The following is a 22,490-nucleotide window of genomic DNA, read 5'->3' as shown; positions in this document are numbered from 1 at the left end:
TCAGGGATTACTCCTGGCTCTGCACTCAGGAATTATTTCTGATAGTGCTTGGGGGACCATATAGGATGCTGGGGATTGAACCCGGGTTGGCAAACACTCTACCCTATCTTCTGTACTATTGAGTTATTTTTATTTTTAAAAATTAGCCCTTAGATCAGTGTGATCTTCAAAGCAAGCGTATTGCTCTTGACAGGTGCAGAAACGGAGGCCCCTATTTGAGTAGTTACCCCATGTGGTATCAAAGGCAGTGATACTGGAGAATCCTGGGTCCAGCCCCCTCTGCCATGCTCACTTCCCCTCACCCGTGATAGGCTCAAGAGAGCCTGGGGGACCATATGTGGTCTGGGGACTGAAGAGGGGTCCTTCACTTGCAAGGCACTTATGCCCTCTACTGTCTCCAGGGCCTTTTTTTCTTTGGTCAATGGTTTCCTTTACTTTTCATTTTGATGTAGTCCTACAAGTTTATTTTGCTTCAGTTGCTTTTCCTCGTGGTGTCAAATACCAAAAATCATCTCCAAGACTGATGTAAAAAAGATTACAGCTCGCTTTCCCTAAGAATTTTACTTAAAGTACTAAGTTCATGGGCTGGAGTGATAGCACAGTAGGTAGGGAGTTTGCCTTGCAAATGGCCGACCCAAGTTCAATTCCTCCGCCCCTCAGAGAGAGCCCAGCAAGCTGCCAAGGGTATCTCACCCGCATGGCAAAGCCTGGCCAGCTCCCCGTGATGTATTCGATATGCCAAACACAGTAACAACAAGTCTCACAATGGAGACGTTACTGGACCCTCTCGAGCAAATCAATGAACAACGGGAGAACACTGCCACTGCTACTAAGTTAATATCTCTACTGTACTTTATTTGAGAACAAGATAACCTAGCAATGCAGTTTCATCCATTTTTGCTTGTGGCTGTCCACTGGCCTCAACACCATTTATTTATTTATTTAAACAATTTAAAAAATTTTTTTATTAGTGAGACACCATGAGGTACAGTTGTAGACTTACAAATTTTGTGCTTGGGTTTCAATCATACAATGATCAAATACCCATCCCTCCACCAGTGCCCATTTCCCACCACCACGGATCCCAGGATCTTAGTATCCCTCCAATCCCTCATCCCCCCATCCCACCCTGCCTCTGTGGCAGGGCATTCCCCTCTGTTCTCTCTCTCCTTTTGGGTCAACACCATTTATTGAGAATCATCTATTCCTTGTTGTCCATTTTTAGCTGGTTTGTCATAGTTAGCTGAGCATGTATGTCTCAGTTTATTTATTGGCTCTCAATTCTGTTTCCTGTATCCGTGTTATGCCAGAACTATCTTACTCTATTTTAATTTCTCTCATATTGTTGTGTAGTTTGAAATCAGAAACCATGATAACTAGAGTTTCATTCCTCTTTCACAAGATTGTTTCGGCAATAGGAGGTATTTGGTGGTTTCAGACAAATTTTTGGTTTGCCATATTTCTGTGAAAATTACTACTAGAGATCCAAGAATGTGGCTCAAATGTTTGGACTGCTTCCTTTGTCTGAAGGAGGCTCAAATTTAATCCCTGGCACAGTATTGTTCCCAGAGTACCACCAGGAGTGGCTCTGGGCACTGAGATAGGAGTAGCACCTGAGCACTGCTGGATGTGACCCAAAAGCCATATATGTATACACCTGCCATTGTAATTTTATTTTGTTTTATTTTATTTTTGCTTTTTGGGTCACACCTGGTGATGCAGAGGGGTTACTCCTGGCTCTGCACTCAGGAGTCACTCCTGGCGGTACTCAGGGGACCATATGGGATGCTGGGAATCGAACCCAGGTCGACCGCGTGCAAAGCAAACGCCCTACCCACTGTGCTATCTCTCCAGCCCCAGCCATTGTAATTTTAATAGGGATTGCATTGAATCTTACATTTCCTTGAGTAGTTACGTTTTTTGGGGGGTCACACTCAGTGATGCTCAGGGGTTACTCCTGGTTCTGCACTCAGGAATGACTCCTGGAGGTGCTCAGGGGACCATATGGAATGGTGGGAATTGAACCCGGGTAAACCGCGTGCAAAGCAAATGCCCTACCCACTGTACTATTGCTTCAGCTCGGGGTAGTGACATTTAAACAGTGTTAATTTAATTCTTCAGATTTGTGAGGATAAAATATCTGCTCATTTATCTTTGGTTTCCCTCACCAAAGTTTTTTTTTTTCTTTCTTTTTTTGTCGGAGTACTGCTATTTATTCAGCCACTGATTAGCTGATTAAATTGTGCATGAACTCCACCTTACTTTTTTTTTCTTTTTCCATTTTTTATAATTTTATTTATTGAATCACCGTGAGAGCAGTTACAAGGCTTTTGGGTCTAAGTCTCAGTCATACAATGAAACACCCGTACCTTCACCAATGCCCATTCTCCACCACCAAAAATCCCAGTATACCCCCATCCCACACCCTCCCCCTGCCTGTGGGGTAGATGATTTCTACATTACTCTCTCTCTACTTTGATCACATTCACTATTTCGACACCAGACCCACCATAATTTAAGATTTTACCCCAACACTCAGATCTGCTGAAAAGGCAACAATAGACAATTTGTGTTCTATTGCTGGTTATGAATAACATATGATGTCGTGTGGCTGCAGTAGGGCCATGTGGTTTTGAAGTTCTGAAATTTTAACACTTAAATCTGGAGGGATTTCTGCCAAAAGCCACTGGGTTTCGAGATCTGCTCCTGAGTCTCTGGGATCATGGCCGTTGAGCAGCTTGATGAGGAGCGACATTCGTGGGTGATGACTTGGGGTCTCATTGGGGTGGGGAAGACAGGCCCGGCTCCACCTCCCCCCCATCCCATGAGACCCAACAAGTTTCATCACTGCGGACCCAAGCCTGACTGTCCAATGGCCTCTGGAGGATGACAGCCACCAAGTCGCCAAGAGGGAGCAGGTGGAGGGACAGCACCCATTCCTCCCTGGGGTGGCCTGGCAACAGTAACATACTGTGGGGTCTGAACGCATTTCTGCCAAAAGCCACTGGGTTTTGAGATTTGTTTCTGAGTCTCTGGGATCATGGCCGTTAAGCAGCTTGATCAGGAGCCAGAGAGGCCATTCGTGGGCAATGACTTGGGGTCTCGTTGGGGTGGGGAGGACAAGCCCGGCTCCACCCTCATCCCGTGAGGCCCTGTGTGTCTCGTCACTGGGGGCCCAAATGTGACTATCCAGTGGCCTCAGACGGATGGCGGCCACTGGGCCGCCAGGGGGAACAGGCCAAGGTACGAAACCTATTCCCACCTGGGTTGGCCCAGCACCGGTAGCCTACTGCAGAGACCAGACGCATTTCTACCTAAAGCCGCTGGGTTCTGAGATTCGTTTCTGAGTCTCTGGGATCATGTCCATTAAGCAGTTCAATCAGGAACCAAAGAGGCCTTGCCTCCAATTATATAGCTGAGCCGGAGGTGGTTTGTGGGTATGTTTCCCACATACCTAACTTTTGGCTGTTTACTTTCTTGATAAACTTTGCCCCAAGTTTTTGGGGTCTGGCCAAAGGCACAGCAGCAATTTTGGGGTATCTGGAAGTCTGAAGTCGCCATGAGGCTGCTGATGCACTCGCCTCACAGGTACAGATTGACCTGCTGGCGGCACCATACCCCCTCACCAAAGTTTTTTAATTTTCAACGAACTGGTCTTCACCTCCCTGAATAAATGAATTAATGGGTATTTTGTCCCTTTTGAGGTCACTGCAGATGAGTTTATTTTATTGTGGGCAGCTTCCCCAGTTGTGCTGGAGCCACAGGATTATACCCAGAGGTACTTGGGAGCCTTCAGCTGCTGGGACCAGACCCGGGGCCCTGTGCATGCCAAACATCCCCCAGACCTTCCAACTCTCTCCCCAGCCCAGCGAGATTAGGTAAAACTTTTCTTCTGGGACTGGAGCCCCAGCAGGAGGACCCTGGCCTTGCATGTGCCTGACCCAGATTCAATCCCTGGCATTCGGTAAGGCTCCCTTAGTACTGTTAGGAGTAATTCCTGCGTGCAGAGCCGGGAGTAAGCCCTGAGCAGCATCCAAATTTTTTTCCCTGATCATTACTTCATAGTTAATGTATAGAAATGCACTGATTTTAGGGTTGGAGAGATAGTACAGCAGGTAAGTTGCTTGCTTTGCATACAGCTGACCCTGGTCAATTCACATATGATCCCTGAGTCCTGTAGGAGTGAGCCAAGCACCCTAGGTGTCCCCCCACCCCTCAGAAAAAAAAAAGCTACTGATTTTATTGATTTATGGGTGGGGTGGGCCACACTCAGTGGTATTTGGGGACTACCTCTGTGGTTAGCGTTGCTCCCAGCAGTGCTGGGGGTGGGGGTGGGGGTGGCAGTCACATGGCACTGGGGTTATCCGCAGGCAAGGCAAATGCCTTAGCCCTGTGGTCCCTCTCCAGCCCTGTACCCCAATTCTCTACCCTGCCATTTTACTGGATTCATGTGTTCTAGCAGATTCTTCTAGTGGAGCCTTTAGAATGTTGTCTCTTGGGGCTGGAATGATAGCCCAGAGGGTAGGGCATTTGCCTTGCACGTGGCCGACCCTGGTTTGATCCCCGGCATCCCATATGGTCTCCTGAGCATTGCCAGGAGTAATTCCTGAGAGCCAGGAGTAACCTCTGTGTATCGCCAGCTGTGACCCAAAAAGAAAAAAAAAAGAATGTTGTCTCGTTATAATGCATGCCATCTGCTAATAACGTAAGCTTTTACAATTCCTTCCCTAATTGAATGACTTTTATTTCTCTTGCCTAATTGCTTCGGCTAGAATGTCCAGTCTATGCTGAATAAAAGTAGTGAGAACAGGCATCCTTGTCTTAGTTTCTAATCTTAGAGGAGAAGCTTTTAGCTTTTATCATTGGGCATGATGTTACTGTGAGCTTGTATGGTATTTTCTGTCTATATCTTGTTTTCCTTGAGGACTTAATCATAAAAAAAAACATTCAATTTTGTGAGCATCTTTTCTTTTTCTTTTAAAGTCATCTATTGAGGGCTAGAGTGATAGATAGTAGAGCAGGTAGGGCACTTACTTTACGTGTGGCTAATCCAGGTTCAATCCCTGGCACCAAATAATGGTCCTCTGAGCCCACTAGGAGTGATCCCTGAGCACAGAGCCAGGAGTAAATTCTGAACGCTGAACAGGTATGGTAAAAAAGCAAATGCATAAAATTTCCTACTAAAATGATCCTATAATTGGGGCTGAGGGTAGCTGGTAGTGTGTGGAGCTACTCCTGGCTCGGTGCCCAGGAGTCATTCCCTGCAGTGCTTAAGGGACCGTGCAGCAGTCCCAAGGATGGAACTTGGCTCTCCTTCCTGCAAAGCTAGTGCTCAGCCCACTGAGCTACCTTTCAGTCCTATCTGCTTTGTTCATATGTTCTAAACACCAGATCTAGGGGTCAGAGAGATAGTTAGGAATAAAGTGACCAAACCCAGTTCATTCCCTGGCACTGCACATGGTTCTCCAAGCCCTGCCAGGAGTGAGCACAGAGAAAAGCCAGGTGTGACCTAATACCCACCTCAAAAAAAAAAAAACCCAACTCTTACTTTCATTGACCTTTTTATTATCTATTTCCATTTCATTGTGGTTGGAAAAGACTCTTGATTTGATGCCAATCTTCTTAAATGTATTAATGCTTCCTTTTGTGGCTTAACACATGATCTCTCCTGGAGAACTTTCTGTGTGCTCTTAAGAAGAGTGTGGTTGTATTGTTTCCTGCCCCCTCCTTCCTCTTACCGCCTTGTTCTATGCAGCCACATGTGGTTGTGGAGCTCACCAGGGCCCACACTTCTGGCTGCAGCACCCACCTGCAATGGCCAGGGGCGGGGGCTCACTTTCCTTGACCACAGGAATTGCTGGGCTCACTGTGTTCTCACTCAGTGCTTTCCAGGGTCCAGCGCCAGGTTCTGGTGCTCGAAGATCTTTTAGTGGCATGTCCTTCACTACACACCCACGCATACACACACACAAACTGGGTATATTCCAGAGACAACGTGCTCTCGTGGGGCTGGAGGTCCCAAGCTGAAGAGTTCTGGTGGTGACCATGCTGGGAAAATGTGGCTGGCACTAAAGGTCGGATTCATGGCCTCATGCCTGCAAGACAGGCCCCCCCTCACGCCTTGGAGCCATCCCCCCGGACCCTCTAATGTGTTCGGATGGAATGCTCTGTAGATGTCTGTTAAAAGCAATGTTTCTGTATTGATTTCCTGTCGGAATGATGTATTCGTTAATGAAAGTGGAGGATCCAAGTCCTTTTCAGTTATTGTATTTTGTCTATTCCTTGCTCTACTGATCTGCCATCTGGGGCCAAAGAAGACCCCAGGGCCAACGCTGATGCTAGGGCAGGGAGGGAGGGTTGGCACCCGGAAGTCCGACAGGTTACAGGCACAGGGTAGCTGCCACACCGACCACGTTACTCTTCCCGGAACATCCGATGCCTCTTTCCTCCTGTTCTCTCCACAGCTCATGGGGCCACCCAGCGTGCCACTTCCTGTCCCCTCGTAGGCAGGAAAGATCAGTGACTCTGGCCTCCAGCAGCAGTTGCAGTGAAAAGCTCAGAACTCTGTGGTTTCCAGACGCCCAATTCTCCCTAAAGCTTTGCTTAAAGCAACAGAAAGGTCTAGGGACCCGAGAGATCGTACAGCGAGTGGGGCGCTGGCCCTGTACACAGCGGACCTGGGTTCAATCTCTGGCACCCCAGATGGTCTCCCAAGTTCTGCCAGGAGAAATGCCTGAGCACAGAGCCAGAAGTAATCCCTGAGCACAGTCAGTTGTGGCCCCCAAACAAACAAAATAAGCAAATATAAAAAAAAAAAGCAATTAGGTCCACAACACAAACACATGCTCAGGTTTCTTCTGGCTGATATTTTTCTTTCCGGTAGAAAGGGGAGATACTGAGCCAATTTATGGAATTAAAAATATAATGTTCTAAATAAATGTGAATGTGAAATGGTGATAAGCATTGGGGAGGAAAAATGTAGCCAAGCGAGAGGCAACGGTTGTGCTGGGTGTGCTACTGTCATGAAGGCTGTGAAGGAAGCCTCAGAAAAGGAGGATCCATATATATATATATATACACACATATATATGCATATATATGGATCTGGATATATATGGAACATATATATAAGTACATATATGTGGATGGGGGGCTGGAGCAATAGCACAGCGGTAGGGCGCGCAGCCAGCCCGGCAGAGCCAGGTACAATTCCTCGGCCCCTCTTGGAGAGCCCAGCAAGCTACCGAAAGTATCTTGCCTCACGGCAAAGCCTGGCATGCTACCCGTGACGTATTCAATATGCCAAACACAGTAACAACAATATGCCAAACACAGTAACAACAACAAGTCTCAAAATGGAGACGTTACTGGGCCCGTTTGAGCAAATCGATGAACAACGGGAGTACAGTGACAGTGACACCCCCCCACCTCCACTCCCCCCACCCTCCCACCCCCCTCTCCCTTGCCACCCCCAGTTTATTTTCATGCCCTTTAAAAACCTTTTTTCATGCCCTTTAAAAGATAATGAATTGCATTCATTCAAAAATTTCATTGCTTCCTATTTTACGTGAATACTCTGTTAAACTCAAGGAAATATGTTCCTACAAATGAGACTGGAATCATGTATTTTCCAACTTTCCCACATACTAAATGCAAGCGATTGAAGTAGATCCTTTCTTGAAAAACAGCCTGCTCTTCTCGAAGACGGGCAGACATTGCCAGAAAGGATCAGATCTAGGGCAAATGTGTTCTCATCACTAGAACGCCTATGTAAGATTTGGGAGGATAAAAATACCACGGAAGCAAATACTAGAAACTGCTTGTAATTCCTCACTCTGCAGAGAGAAAAATAACTCAAGCTAATTCTGTTCATTAAAATAAGAAAACGCTCAATTAAGAGGACCAAAATAGTTCTAATAGAAGATATAAATTTCTTTACTAGGTTAAAATATAAGAATTTCTTATATATAAAAACATTATATATTATATAACATGTATTACAAATTATATATGTGTGATATATATGTAATGGGCTGGAGCGATAGCACAGCGGTAGGGCATTTGCCTTGTGTGTGGCCGGCCGGCCGGCTGAGCCAGGTTCGATTCCTCCGTGATTCCTCCGCCCCTGTCGAAGAGCCCGGCAAGCTACCGAGAGTATCTCGCCCACACAGCAAAGCCTGGCAAGCTCCCCATGACGTATTCGATATGCCAAACACAGTAACAACAATGGAGACGTTACTGGGCCCGCTCAAGCAATCGATGAACAACGGGAGGACAGTGGACAACTATATATATATATATATATATATATATATATATATTACATATATATATCAGAGTAAAACCAAAGTACTTTTTTTTTAACTTTTTGGGTCACACCTGGTGATGCTCAGGGGTTACTCTTGGCTCTGCACTCAAGAATTACTCCTGGTGGTGCTCGGGGGACCATATGGGATGCTGGGAATCGAACCGGGTCGGCTGCATGCAAGCCAAACATCCTCCCCGCTGTGCTATCGCTCCAGGCCCCCAAAGAACTTTTGGTGCCGGAACTGACAAACTCAGGGTCTCACCCACGTGAGACATGACCGAGCTTCATCCCCAACCAACTAAAGTGAACTCTTTTTTTTCCCTGCTTTTATTTTTTGTAATTTAGGCACGTGATTTACAAATGTATCCATAATTGAGTTTCAGGCACACAATGTTCCAATACAAGTTTCTCCACCAGTGTCACCTTCCCTCCACCAGTGTCCCCAGGCTCCCTCCCATGTCCCAGCCTGCCTCCCTGACTGGCACAGTTTTAAGTTCGGTGGTGGTGGTTTGGATCCCCCATTGTCAGTTTTGCTGGTTCTGCGGTTCAGATCTACACTCACATCTCACCTCTCCCCATCAGGAGCCTCTGCCCCTGTGACCTCCATCCACCTCTTGCTTTCCCACCCTCGGTCTCTTTCCTCTTGGTGACTTGATCTCCCTTGCCCTGGTATTCTCTAGACCACAGATAAGTGAGTCCATCTGATATCTATCTTTCTGTTTTTGGAGGGGGGAGGGTGCGTCTACTGGTGCTCAGGACTGTACGAAAACCTAGGTCTGTACTCAGGGTGCACTCCTGGAGATGCTCAGGAGACCATATGGGATACTGCGGATTAAACCTGGATTGATCACAGGCTAAGGCACGCGCTACCCACAGTACTGATGCTCCCCTTTCTTCTTCTGACTTACTTCACTCAACATAATATCCTCCAACTGCATGCCAGCTGCAGTCAGCAGGGCAGTATTCCCGGCACTTCTGCTGATTCCATTATCCTGCTTACGATGCTACAGCAAATATGCCCTTCTGAATGAATTTAACTCAAGGAAGGAACAGAAGTGAACTCAGACCTTGAAACTCTCAATGCTTCTTATCAACAGAAGCAGTAAGCAGACTCTGAGGGAGGCAGAGGCTGCCGTGGGGATGGGAAAACCAGTTCCCTTGGAAAGGAAATCTCAGGACCAGAGCGATAGTACCGCGGGGAGAGTGTTCGCCTTGCATGTAGCCAACTGGAGTTGGATCTCTGCCCCATATGGTCCCCCTAATCCCGTCAGTAGCAATTCCTGAGCACAGAGCCAGGAGTTATTCCTGGGCACCACTGAATGTGTCCACCACCCAGAAAAAGGAAAGGAAGGAAGGAAGGAAGGAAGGAAGGAAGGAAGGAAGGAAGGGAAGGAGGGAGGGAGGGAGGGAGGAAGGGAGGGAGGTGGGGAAGGGAAGGAAGGGAAGGGAAGGGAGGAGGGGAAGGGAAGGAAGGGAAGGGAAGGGAAGGGAAGGGAAGGGAAGGGAGGGGAGGGGAGGGGAGGGGAGGGGAGGGAAGAAAGAGAGAAAGAGAAAAGAAAGAGAAGAGAAGAGAAAAGAAAAGAAAAGGAAAGAAAAGAAAGAAAAGAAAAGAAAAGAAAAGAAAAGAAAAGAAAAGAAAAGAAAAGAAAAGAAAAGAAAAGTCACAGCGGGCAGGGCATTTGCCTTGCATGCAGCCGACCCGGGTTTGATTCCCAGCATCCCATATGGTCCCCCGAGCACTGCCAGGAGTAATTCCTGAGTGCATGAGCCAGGAATAACCCCTGTGCATCGCCGGGTGTGACCCCCCAAAAAAGCAAAAAAAAAAAAAAAAAGAAAAAAAGAAAAGGAAAGGAAAGGAAACCCAGGACGAAGAGAGTTCAATGGGCTTAGTGCACATCTGCGAGCTGGAGGCTGGGTTCCATCCCTGGCACTGCTAGGTCACCCCTGGAATTTCCTCATGCTTTCTCCTGCACGGCCAATCACTCGTCATTCGGAAGTTCTCCTCTCAGTTATTCCCTTGTCGCGCCTCACTTCAGCTACTCCTTATCTCGTCCTTCTCCTTCACACATTTCTCTGCAGGTTGGTTTCTCTTTACCAGACCATTTTCTCCCCGCTCCATCCCAGCACCTCTACGATAAACAGGTCTTCAGACCTGATCGCTCCTGTGGAATGGTGACATGAATGCCACTAAACCCAAGGACATTTTTCCATCTCTCTTGTTACTGGACCTTAACCACATTTCAGGCTCAGCCCCTCCTCCTCCTGGAGGCGCAGATCAGGCTCTGCCCTTCCTGGACTTTGCACACCTCGGGGTTTCACAAATTCATCCTCCAGTCGGACCACTAAACACCAGATTTTTCTAGGCTTCACTGAGCCCTCTGCTTCTCAATAAAATCAAGAGCTGCTTTAATTTTTTTTTATTTTTATAAAGTTGTTAACAATGCAGCATTGTAGCACTGTCCTCCCATTGTTCATCTATTTGCTCGAGTGGGCTCCAGTAACATCTCCATTGTGAGACTTATTGTTACTGTTTTTGTTACATTGAATGCGCCAAGGGGAGCTTGCCAGACTCTGCCGTGTGGGTGGGATACTCTTGGTAGCTTTCCAGACTCTCCAAGAGGAACAGAGGAATCGAACCGGGTTGGCCGCATGCAAGACAAATGCCCTACCCGCTGTGCTATCAATAAATTTTTTAGGGCCTGCTATTGGGGCAGGCTTGGGTGGTGGTTGGGAAACTGAAATAATAGTGATGGGCAGATGTAATGGTGGTGGAATTGGTGTTGGACTATTGAATGTAATGATTATTATTATTTTTGCTTTTTGGGTCACACCCAGCGATGCTCAGGGGTTACTCCTGGCTCTGTACTCAGGAATTACTCCTGGCGTTACTTGGGGGACCATATGGGATGCTGGGAATCGAACCCCGGGTCGGCCACGTGCAAGGCAAACGCCCTACCCGCTGTGCTATCACTCCAGCCCCATGAATGTAATAAATTATTGTGAATGACTTTGAAACATCATCACGGTCCTCCCGTTGTTCATCGATTTGCTCGAGCAGGCCCAGTAACGTCTCCATCATGAGACTTGTTACTGTGTTTGGTATATCGAATACGTCACAGGTAGCTTGCCAGGCTCTGCCATGCAGGCGAGATACTCTCAGTAGCTTGCCAGGCTCTCCAAGAGGGGCAGAGGAATTGAATTCGGGTTGGTCATGTTGGCCGCTTGTAAGGCAAATGCCCTACGGCTGTGCTATCACTCCAGCCAGTGAATGACTTTATAAAAATAAAACTTAAAGTGAGAGAGGAAGAGAGAAAGAGAGGGAGAGGAAGGGGGGAAGAGAGAGGGGGAAAGAGACAGAGAGACAGAGAGAGAGTGTTCCAGAAATGCCACTGGAACCCAGAAAGCTGGGGATAAACCCTGGCTGGCCTCAGGCATGTTAATGACCCCATGTTTTCATCCCACTGCACCCCTCCCCCCATCCTTCCCCTTTCAGCTGCAGTCATGGGGTGTCACACTTGACTTCAAGGCTTGTGCTTTATTTGTGGTGGGGGGGGCACACCCACTGGTGCAAGGGTGTCATCCCTGGAGGTGATGGGGGTGGGGGATCCTGTGGGCACTCAGGAACCTACAAAGTGCCACACACAAGGCCAGGGCCTTGCCCCTGTACTCTCTCCCCCCCAGCAGAGCTGTACTTTTGGTTTTGGTGAAGCTCATCACCATTTAAGGAGCTATACATTTTCTATTACTTGCATTTTATTTTGGGCTGGAGCGATAGCACAGCGGTAGGGCGTTTGCCTTACAAGCAGCCAACATGGCCGACCCGAGTTCAATTCCTCCGCCCCTCTCGGAGAGCCCGGCAAGCTACCAAGGGTATCTCGCCCACACAGCAGAGCCTGGCAAGCTACCCGTGACATATTCCATATGCCAAAACACAGTAACAAGTCTCATGATGGAGATGTTACTGGGCCCGCTCGAGTAAATCGATGAACAATGGGAGGACCGTGACCGTGGACCGTGACCGTGCGTTTTATTTTTGCTTTTTTGGTCACACCCAGCTATGCATAGGGGTTATTCCTGGCTCACGCACTTAGGTATTACTCCTGGCGGTGCTCGGGGGACCATATGAGATGCTGGGAATCAAACCCGGGTCAGCCGCGTGCAAGGCAAACGCCCTACCCACTGTGCTATCACTCCAGCCCCTATTATTTGTATTTTAAAAACATTAATAAAAGATGCAAATAGAAAATAAGCTCATTTATCTCCCTGTCCCCATGTGCTTCTCCTTTAGGGTTTCCAATTGTTGGGGATGGTAACGATTTCCAACCAGTCACATAAACCAAAATCTGAGCCCACTCAGATACGACCCTGTGCCCGGTTGGTCTAATCTGTTACTACCTGCTGTTAAGTCCTGCTTCACCCACCTCACACAGACCAGTCCCGCCTCCTCCATCTCCCAAAATATGCCAGTCACCTGGTCTGCCTGCTTCCCTTCCGGTCATGGAACAAAATGTCTGAAGCAGAACTTATTTTCTTAGTATTTAAAAAAAATATATTCTTCATTTAAATTCTGATATAATTTCAAGCTTAAAAAGTTAAACGCTCTATCAAGAGGTGATAACGCGGTGTTGAAGTTTCCCACTAGTATTGTGTTGCTATCGACATCCTTCTCCAAGAGGATGAGTAGTAACAATAGCCGAGATAAGTACCGGGAGGTTTACTCCATAGCTTGGAAGCCAGCCGCACACGCCAGGGGAAAAGGCAACTCAGATAGAGAAGGGAGCACCAAGTAAAGGGTGTTGGGAGGATTCTCCCAGGATGGGAGATGCCTGCTGAAAGTAGACTATAGACCAAACATGATTGCCATGCAATGCCTCTTTTGCAAATCACAGCACCCAAAAGGGGAGAGAGAACAAAAGGGAATGCCCTGCCACAGAGGCAGGGGGGGATGAGGAGGATGGGGGGGTGGGAGGGATACTGGGACCCGTGGTGGTAGAAAATGGGCACTGGTGGAGAGATGGGTACTCAATCATTGTATAATTGAAATCCACAAAAATTTGTAAGTCTACAACTGTACCTCATGGTGTCTCACTAATGAAAATTAAAATAAATTTTAAAAAAAGCAAGGAAAAAAAAGTTAAACGAATAGTTCACTTAAGTCCTATGCACCCTTTACCCAATTCACTTTATTTTTGGTTTGGGGACCATACCTGGCTGTGCTCAGGGCTTTATTCCTGGCTCTGCACTCAGGGGTTCATTCACTACCAGCAGGCTTGGGGGGACTGTATGGGATGAGAACTGAACCTGGTAGCATGCAAAGCAAATGCCTACTTGATGCCCTATGGCCCATCTTTTCTTTTAGGTTGTGGGTCACACACAGTGGTGCTTAGGCTTACTCCTGGCTCTGTGCTCAGGCGTCACTCCTGGGGGAGGGTGTGGGGGAGGGGGTGTTCAGGGAACCCTTTGGAGTGCCGGGGATGTAAGCTGGGCCATCCAAGTGCAAGGCAAGCACTCTGCCCATCATACAAAATCTCCAAACCTTCACTTTATAATTTTACCTTGCATGTTCTACTATTCATCTTACCCACAGATACATAAAAAATGTTCCCCAAATAATTTGAGAATCAGAGATAACGGCCTTAAACATTTTAATGTGCATTTCCTAAGAACAGGGACATTCATTTTGTAATCACCTACAGGCAAATTTAATATTGATGACTATTATTATTTATCCCACATTACAAATCCACTCGGTCTGTGGTTTAAGCATGTTCAGGAGAGCTGCTCTAGCATTAGGATCCAATCCTGGACCTCAGAAGGTCTCCTTAACTTGCCATTTTTTGGGGGCGGGGGTTACACCTAGCGATGCACAGGAGTTATTCCTGGCTCTGTACTCAGGAATTACCCCTGGAGGTGCTCAGGGGAACCATACGGGATGCTGGGAATCAAACCTGGGTTGGCCGCGTGCAAGGCAAACGCCCTACCCGCTGTGCTATTGCTCCAGCCTCTCCTTAACTTCTTTGAACCCTAAGCCAGGGCACAAACCTGGACTGTCTCGGGCCACCCCATCTGCAGGTGATGGGAAGGGTTTTCAGTGCTGCTCAGGGCTCTATCCTGGCTCTGAGCTCAGGGAGATCACTCCTGGTGGGACTCAGGGAACCATGGGGTACCCAGGATAAAATCCAGGTCTGCTGCATACCAGACAGGTGCCCTGCCCATTGAACTATCTCTCCAACCCTCTGAGAAGGCTTTCATCATTCATTTTTATTGGGGAAGGGGCCATACCCGTTGGTGCTCAGAACTTACTCCTGACTCTGCACTCAAAATCAATCTGTCCCGGAGAGCCTGGGGAACCATATGGGATGCCAGGGATTGAACCTGGATTGGCCTTGGGCAAGACAAGAGCCCTACCCACTCTACTATCACTCCGGCCCTGTGGGAGGGATTTTTAACTGTTTGAAAGCAAAACCACTGAAGTAAGTGTCTGGGCATCAAAGTACAATTCAGCTAATGTTTCTCTTCCTTTCTGGTTTTTTTTTTTCTTTTTGAGTCACACCTGGTGACGTTCAGGGGTTACTCCTGGCTCTGCACTCAGGAATCACTCCCAGCAGTGCTCAGGGCCATCATATGGGATCCGGATGGCTCTGGTTGCGAAGTTCATGTTTCAGAAGGATCAACAGCTCAAAAGTGGGATCATTATTTCATGAAACACATTTAATATTTAGTCAAAGGTTGACTAAAGAAACATGCTAACAGATAATTTCACTTGCTCAAGGTACTTTATGGTATGATTTGGTTTGGTCTGGTTTGGTTTTGAGGCCACACCCAGCAATACTCAGAGTCATTCCTGCCCTGTACTCAGGAATACAATGGGATGCTGGGGATTGAACCAGGGTTGGCTGTGTACAAGGCAAATGCTCTACCTTCTGTGCTATCTGGTCACCTAAACACTACTCTGACATGATAAAACATCAGTACATTACCGCTAAAGTAAAAAGTCAAGTGACAGAACATTTCCAATATAGACACAATGTATTTACATGTAGATGGATGGATCCAAAATTCTAGATATACACTGTTATCAATCAGGTTTTCCAACTCTAGGGGGGCAGAAACTGATCACAGAGATAAAAGCTTTCTCTGGTAACAATCTATTGTAGCACCATAGCATACTTCAAACAGACTAAAACCTAAGCATAACAACACAATACTTTCTTTTGATGGGTATAGAATTTATGGGGGCAAGATAGGTACTGTATGTACAAACTTTTAAATTCCCACGTAGATGAATGGTGCTAATCTTCTGGAATTACACAAAACTATAAATTGATAAATTTTTTCAAACTTTTTTCTACAGGTATATGAATTAAAAAAGTAAAATTATAAACAATTCTGTGCCAATACACTTTAATATTTACATGAAACAGGTAAATCTTACAAATGTAAAGTTTTAGTGTCAGAGGAAAGAGAGTTAAGAAAAATGTTTTACCATTTTTTTTTTTTTTTTTTTGTGGCGGGCCACCACAACCAGTGGTGTGGGATTTTTCCTGGCTCCGTGCTCAAGGATGACTACTGGCAGACTTGAGGACCATATGTAGTATTGGGGACTGAACTCAGGTCAGCCACATGCAAAGCAAGTGCCCTACCTGTGGTGTTCCTACCTGTTACAAAAATTTTAAGGGGAGAATCTGAATAGGCCTACAGAAGTAAAAATGTGTTTTATTTAAGAAAGGGAATATTGGCCTTATATTAGAAAATATTATAAATACTGTATAAGTGTTCACATGAAAAAGGACTGAAATAGAAACCTGTAAGAATATTAAAATAAAAAAAACCCCACCTGATCAGATGCATAATCTTCAATAGAAGTAAAATGTTAACTCATTATGTATGCAATCCCTTAGCAGGAGACGAGTAAACAAACCTTTTTAAATCTAGGATGTGGCTCAGCTGTAGTGAGGTGCTGGCAACTCAAACCGCAAACAAGACAAAGAAAATAGGCAAACACCCAAGAACAGGGTTTTGTTGGTATTTCAGAAACGACTCTGTAAGACACCAAAGTTTTAATTAAAAGCTATTTATTAAAAAATATTTCATCCCAATTCTGATTCCGTATCATGGAGTGATATTCAGAGCAATAACTGACCAGCTCAATAACTGACTTCATGATCTCTTTAGCACATTCTGTCAGGTAAGAAAACAGATCCGACTCCTTTCAATTCTTCGCAAACGCAAACATGATTGGCATGTTTCATACGAAAGTATTTTATAAATTTATAAAAGTGTCTCTTCCTAGATCAGTTAAGATTCAGTTACTATTAGGTGATACTGGCTTAAAAGACCGTCGAAGCAATGCTCTGAATTTTCATTGGCAAAATTCAAGGGAAACATGATTTTTCTGTTTGTTTGCTTTGAAACTATTTGGGGGAGGAGGCGGCGTTGGGTCGCACCTGGCAGTGCTCAAGGAGCACTGCTGGTAATGCCTGGTTGGCAAGGTTGGTGGAAATGGGGTCAGGGGCATGTGAGGCAAGCGCCTTACACCCCACACCCCTGATCTCACCGGCCCAGGAAAACAAGACTGCTTCTGAGTTTCTTCAGCACTCACAAAGAACCACCTGAGAAGACCCTGAAGAAGTCCCTGATGCTTCCGGCTTAATAATACACACCAGAAACAGGATTTAGAAAGGACCGGAAACCAACTGATTTCAGAGATTAAAGGGAACTTCTCACAGACATTGAGAATTTCAATTCAAAGTAGGAATACAGATATTTTAAAATGACACTTTAGAAACATATAGCCAGCCTTGCGGAATCCCTGTAGAGTTCTTTGGCTCTGGAAACGGCGGGTGGACACGGGCGGGTCTCTCGTCCAAAGGCTCAACACATCAGTCTTTTTTCAACAGTTTCCTGGTAAGCAACGAACCTTCTCAAGTTCATCTTCACATTGTCAAGAACACACAATTGCTCTGGGCTGCATTTTTCTCTCCCTTCTTTTCGTATCTGTCCCCCCCCACACAAAAAAACAAAACAAAAACAAAAACAAAAAAACACATAGTTATTTGGCATATATCATGAATTTAAATAAAGGCAGCATTTAATCTGGAGCATATTTAACCTTATGGTGTACATTTGTCTTTGCTTTTTAAAATGCCATCCAATTTGGACACCTAAGAGGCAGGGAACAGGTGGATGTAAATTTTTTCGCTGCTTAAAACAAACAAAAATCTACAAACTTGAACACAGCAAAATTAAGAGTAAACTGTTAAAATCCTCCCCCTCAAACCCTATCCCCCCAACTAATATCAGCTTCTGTTACTACTTTTTTGTTTTGTTTTTTTTTTGGGGGCCACACCTGGCAGTGCTCAGGAGTTACTCCTGACTCTACACTCAGGAATCACTCCTGGCGGTGGTCAGGAGACCTCATGGCATGCAGGGGCTTGAACTTGAGTCAGCACCATGCAAGACAGGCACCTTACCCGCTGTACTATCACTCCAGCCCTATATTTTAAAATTTAACATTCCAAAACATAACAATGTTAAAAATAAACCAATACTGGAACCTGATAGTACAGCGGGTAGGAAAGAGCACTTGCCTTGCACGCAAACCACCCGTGTTTGGTCCCCAGCATCCCGTCGGGTCCCCCAAGTACCACAAGGAGTGACTCCAGGGTGCAAAATAGAAGTAACCTGGAGCACTGCCAGGTGTGGGCCCAAAAACAAACAAACAAAATTGTTTTTAAATAAACCAATACTGCATTCATATTCCTAATCCAAGGCTGGCTGGCTTCAAATGCAATGATAAGAGACTGTGGCAGGTACTCAGAGCTACTGTCCTTTTCTTCTAGGAAAACCATTTTATAGCATGATAAACTTTCAAAGTATCCAAATTTCTAGATAAAGTGTCATTCACATAAAACTTTTTCAGATGGGCTGGAGCAATAGTAGAGTGGCAAGGGTGCTTGACTCACACATGTCTGACCCTGGTTGATCCCCAGCACCCCATAGGGTCCCCTGAGCCACCAGGAGCGATCCCTGAGTGCAGAGCTAGGAATAAGACCAGAGGACCCCGGGAGTGCTCCCGCTTCCACCTCCTCCAAAAAAAAAAAAATACAAAAGACACTGGTTCAAAGGGCTGGAGCAAATACTTTGCATGGAGCACTGGGTTAAATGCCAGGCACTGAATGATACTGGACACCTCCAGAAGTACTCCTTCCAGGGAAAAATGTGTGTGTATGTGTGTGTGGGGGGGGGAGGAGGAGGAGGAGGGAACAACAGAAGTAAACTTATTTTTTTTTATCAAAACTTCTATTCTATTGACAGAGATTTTAAAGCAAACATTTAAAATCTAAACGCAAAATCATATACTCAGGATAATTTTCAATAAGATGCTGGGAATCAGAGCCAGGTCAGCCATGTACAAAACGAGTACCTACTGCATTAGCCCTCTAGTGGCAGATTACCTTTATTTCTAAAAGTAACAGTTGAAAAACTGAATTTTAAATAACAGGGTAATATTAAACTTGTCAGGCTGGAGCGATAGCACAGTGGGTAGGGCTTGCACGCGGCCGACCCAGGTTCGATTCCTCTGTCCCTCTTGGAGAGCCCGGCAAACTACGGAGAGTACCCTGCCTGCATGGCAGAGCCTAGCAAGCTCCCCGTGGTGTATTCGATGTGCCAAAAACAGTAACAAGTCTCACAATGGAGATATTACTGGTGCCCGCTCAAGCAAATCAATGAACAACAGGAGGACAGTGCTACAGTGCTATTAAACTTGTAGACTTGTGGTTTAAGACCTTAAGTCTCTTTTAAATTTCTGGTTGCTCTTCCCTGTGCCACGAAAACAGGTTGGTTTTTTACTTATTTTGGGGGGGGGTCCCCCACATCTGGTGGTGCTCAGCGCTCACTCTTGGCGGTGCTGGGATCACACAAGGGCTGGCTGAGTTCAAGCCTTAATTTGTATTCTGTCTGTCAGGCCCCAAGACAGCTTTGGAAATTTCTGCTTGTTTTCCGTTTCTGGGTCAGATATGACCATGCTTGGGGGGGTCCCTGCTGGTTTTGCACATGAAGACGAGTCCCAGAAGTACCCGGGGGACCATGTGGTGGTGGGGGCTGAACCCGGGGACCCTGCATACAAAAGCCTGCAACCATCTCCCCTCTCCTTGAAAATTATCCAACTCAAAAATTAGCTAGCATGTATGTCTCTGAAGCAATGGTCAATATACGGTGACTGAAGTAGGCACATCCCCTGCCCTCCTGGAGACCCTGCCGTCCTCAGGTGCACTCCCAGGAGGCTATTCCCTGCTGACCAAAAGGAAGTTGCCAGAACAGTGGAACCAATCTACCAGTGAACTTTCTTTCTATCTTTTTTAATTTTCAGGTCACACCTGGTGATGCTCAGAGGTTACTCCTGGTTCTTGCACTCAGGCATTACTCCTGGAGGTACTTGGGGGACAATATGGGATGCTGGGACTCGAACCCAGGTCGGGTGCATACAAGGCAAATGGCCTACCTGCCGTGCTATTGCTCACCAAAGAAAGTTTCAATGCTTGTGACTGTGCTGTCGCCTCACGGGCTGCCACAGGAAGAAGAACTTTCCCACAGCACGTGGGCTCAGTGATTCAACAGTAGGGATGACGGGGTCTGACTCAGCCCTGCCATGCCACGGGAATCACAGAGGCCGCATGCAGGTGCTTCACACACATCCCTCCCTCCCGCCACGGGGACTTGGCCATTGCTAAGTACGCTGGCTCTACCTTCGTTTTGAAGACGGGCTGGAATTCTTTCAGTGCAGACAACAACTTAATTTGAACCGAGGCCCTTTCGGCTTCTTTCCCGTCCGCAAAAACATCGAAGAGAGCATCCAAAGCTTCTCCCGCAACTACCAAGGAAGGGTCTTTCGTGGCAACCTCAAGCAGGAAGCATCCGATGGTCTGGAGATGACAAAACACAGTGTTTTACCACAATACCATTCTCTTGGGGGTGCTGGCGGGCACTGGGGCCGCACCTGGCAGTGCTCAGGGCTGACACCTGGCTCGGTGGTCAGGGATTACTCTCGGTAGGTTCAAGGGGTTAGATGTGGGGCTGGGGGTCCAATCTGGGCTCGGCTGCGTTTTGAGTATAAACTACATATAACCTGACCCACTGCATTATACTGGTACTAAATTTCTCTCCGGCCCCCAGAAATTTATTTTCTGTTTTTTTCCTTTGGGTTTTTGAGTCAGACTTAGCAGTGATCAGGGCTGACTCCTAGCTCTGAGCTCAGGGATCACTCCTGGCAGGGCCAGGGTGCTAGGGGACTAAACTGGGGTCGGCAGCATGCAAGGCAAGCCATCTTATTCCCTGTGCTCTCTCTCCAGACCCCACCTTGAAATTTATTTCTGACTACATATAACCAGAGTAAAGTGTTTGGTTTTAAACCTGGTTTTTGAGTCACACCTGGTGGTACTCAAGGGCAACTCCTGGCACTGCTCAGGAAACCATGTGATGCCAGGTACTTAACCAAGGTCCAGTGCACGCAAGGCTGCATGCATTCACCCCATGCACTCTCCCCCCGCCCCCCTCCGACCCCCACTGAAGCATATTGTTTTACCTTCAGCGTTTCAAGCGTGCCATCTTCTTTGGCTAGGACACTGCCGGTGATCCCTAGAATACTGACAACATTCACCCGAACCCCAACGTTACTACTGTAAATGCCGGCTTTGCATAACGTCATCAGCTGGTCAGGAGTCATGCACTGTTGAAAGAGAAGAGAGGAGTGTGTTGAACACCACCAGCTTCAACAGCAAAGCTAACAGGGAGCTTCCCATGCTGCACAGTTCTAAGGGACAGACACTCTGGGCAGCCGAGTCTTACTAATCATTCCCAAACAGAGCAGGTCATGCCAAACTCCAGTGAGACCTGCGCGTGTCATTCCAATCACTCAACTTACTGAAGCTGCACGCCGGTAAAAGGGGCTTCATATTCAGCTCCTATGCATTTTACTTGAAGATTCTGGCTCAGATATATACACACTAAAGAGAGGTAACTATTTTTTTTTTAACACATCATAAAAAACTGTTTCTTTGAGCGCTGTTCCTGGCAGTGTGTTGGAGATCAGGGAATGAATGAACCTCACTTCTCACAGCTAGCAAGCACTGAGCCATTCAGTGCTCCTTCCCCTCCCCCCTCCCCTCCTCTCCCCTCTCCCTCTTCTCTCTCCCCCCTCGCTCCTCTCTTCTCTCTCTCTCTCTCCTCTCTATCTCACTCCCCCCCGCACTTTTTTTTTTATGTACATTAAGATCACGGAACTTTAAAGGGGTTGGAGAGACATCCAGGGGTTAAGGCACTTGCCTTCCATGGGGTTTACCCTTGTTCAATCCCTGGCACCACCAGGAGCAACCCCAGGTACAGAGCCTCTGGGTGGAACCAGATCACGGCCAGCTGTGGCTCCAAATCCCAAAGAAACCTTCCACTCCTGCTGAAGTTTCCAACCCTACACCGTCAGAACTTCCTCTGGAGTACTGTGTTTGAGCCAACTATTAAAGACTGTAAAGACCGTTCCAATAAATAACACTTCAGTGACACTTCTCTTTTTTTTTTTTTTTTGCTTTTTGGGTCACACCCGGCAATGCTCAGGTGTTACTCCTGGCTCATGCACTCAGGAACTGCTCCTGGCGGTGCTCGGGGAACCATATGGGATGCTGGGAATCGAACCTGTGTAGGCCATGTTGGCTACGTGCAAGGCAAACACCCTACCCGCTGTGCTATCGCTCCAGCCCCAGACACTTCTCTTTTTAAGCCAGTGGAACACACACTGGGGACATGTATCAGAAAGAGCAGTGTGGTGAGGAAGGACTTGGGACTGGGAGCCTGATGTCCTGTGTTCAGATCTTTCCTCCAATACCGGGTAATTCAGCACAAGTTACTCAACCTCACTCCATTTCCCCACCAGCAACACAGGAACAACACCCATAACCATCAAATTGCTCTTGAGGAAAAAACAATGCATATAAAGGGCTCACTAAGTGTTGGCTGTTTTAATACTGCCGGAAAGAGAGGATGACGGCGCGTAACATGCAGCCAAACTGGGTTTGATCCCTGACAACACGTTTGGTCCCTCAAGGCCATCCAGAAATGATTCCTGAGCTCAGGGCCAGGAGTAAGCCCTGAGCAGCACTGGGGTGACCTCAAAATCAAAACAAAACAA

At 46.8% G+C, this 22,490-nt stretch overlaps 1 protein-coding gene across 1 annotated transcript in view; it reads right to left on the bottom strand.

Moving 5' to 3' along the window:
* Window positions 1-16,366: 16,366 nt before the first annotated feature.
* Window positions 16,367-22,490, bottom strand: part of HEATR3 (HEAT repeat containing 3) — a 43,429-nt gene continuing 37,305 nt past the window's right edge. Inside the window, exons 13-15 of the mRNA XM_056137119.1 lie at window positions 20,895-21,038; window positions 20,059-20,235; window positions 16,367-17,305 (exon numbers count right to left, since the gene is read on the bottom strand). Of these exons, the coding sequence (XP_055993094.1) occupies window positions 17,183-17,305; window positions 20,059-20,235; window positions 20,895-21,038 (444 nt within the window). The 3' untranslated portion in view covers window positions 16,367-17,182. The remainder of the gene's footprint in view (window positions 17,306-20,058; window positions 20,236-20,894; window positions 21,039-22,490) is intronic.

The sequence above is a fragment of the Sorex fumeus genome, unplaced genomic scaffold (genome assembly GCF_029834395.1).
Source record: "Sorex fumeus unplaced genomic scaffold, SorFum_2.1 ptg000122l, whole genome shotgun sequence".
NCBI lineage: Eukaryota > Metazoa > Chordata > Mammalia > Eulipotyphla > Soricidae > Sorex > Sorex fumeus.
Note: the sequence above shows the minus strand (reverse complement) of the source record. Positions and strands in the feature narration are given on the sequence as shown.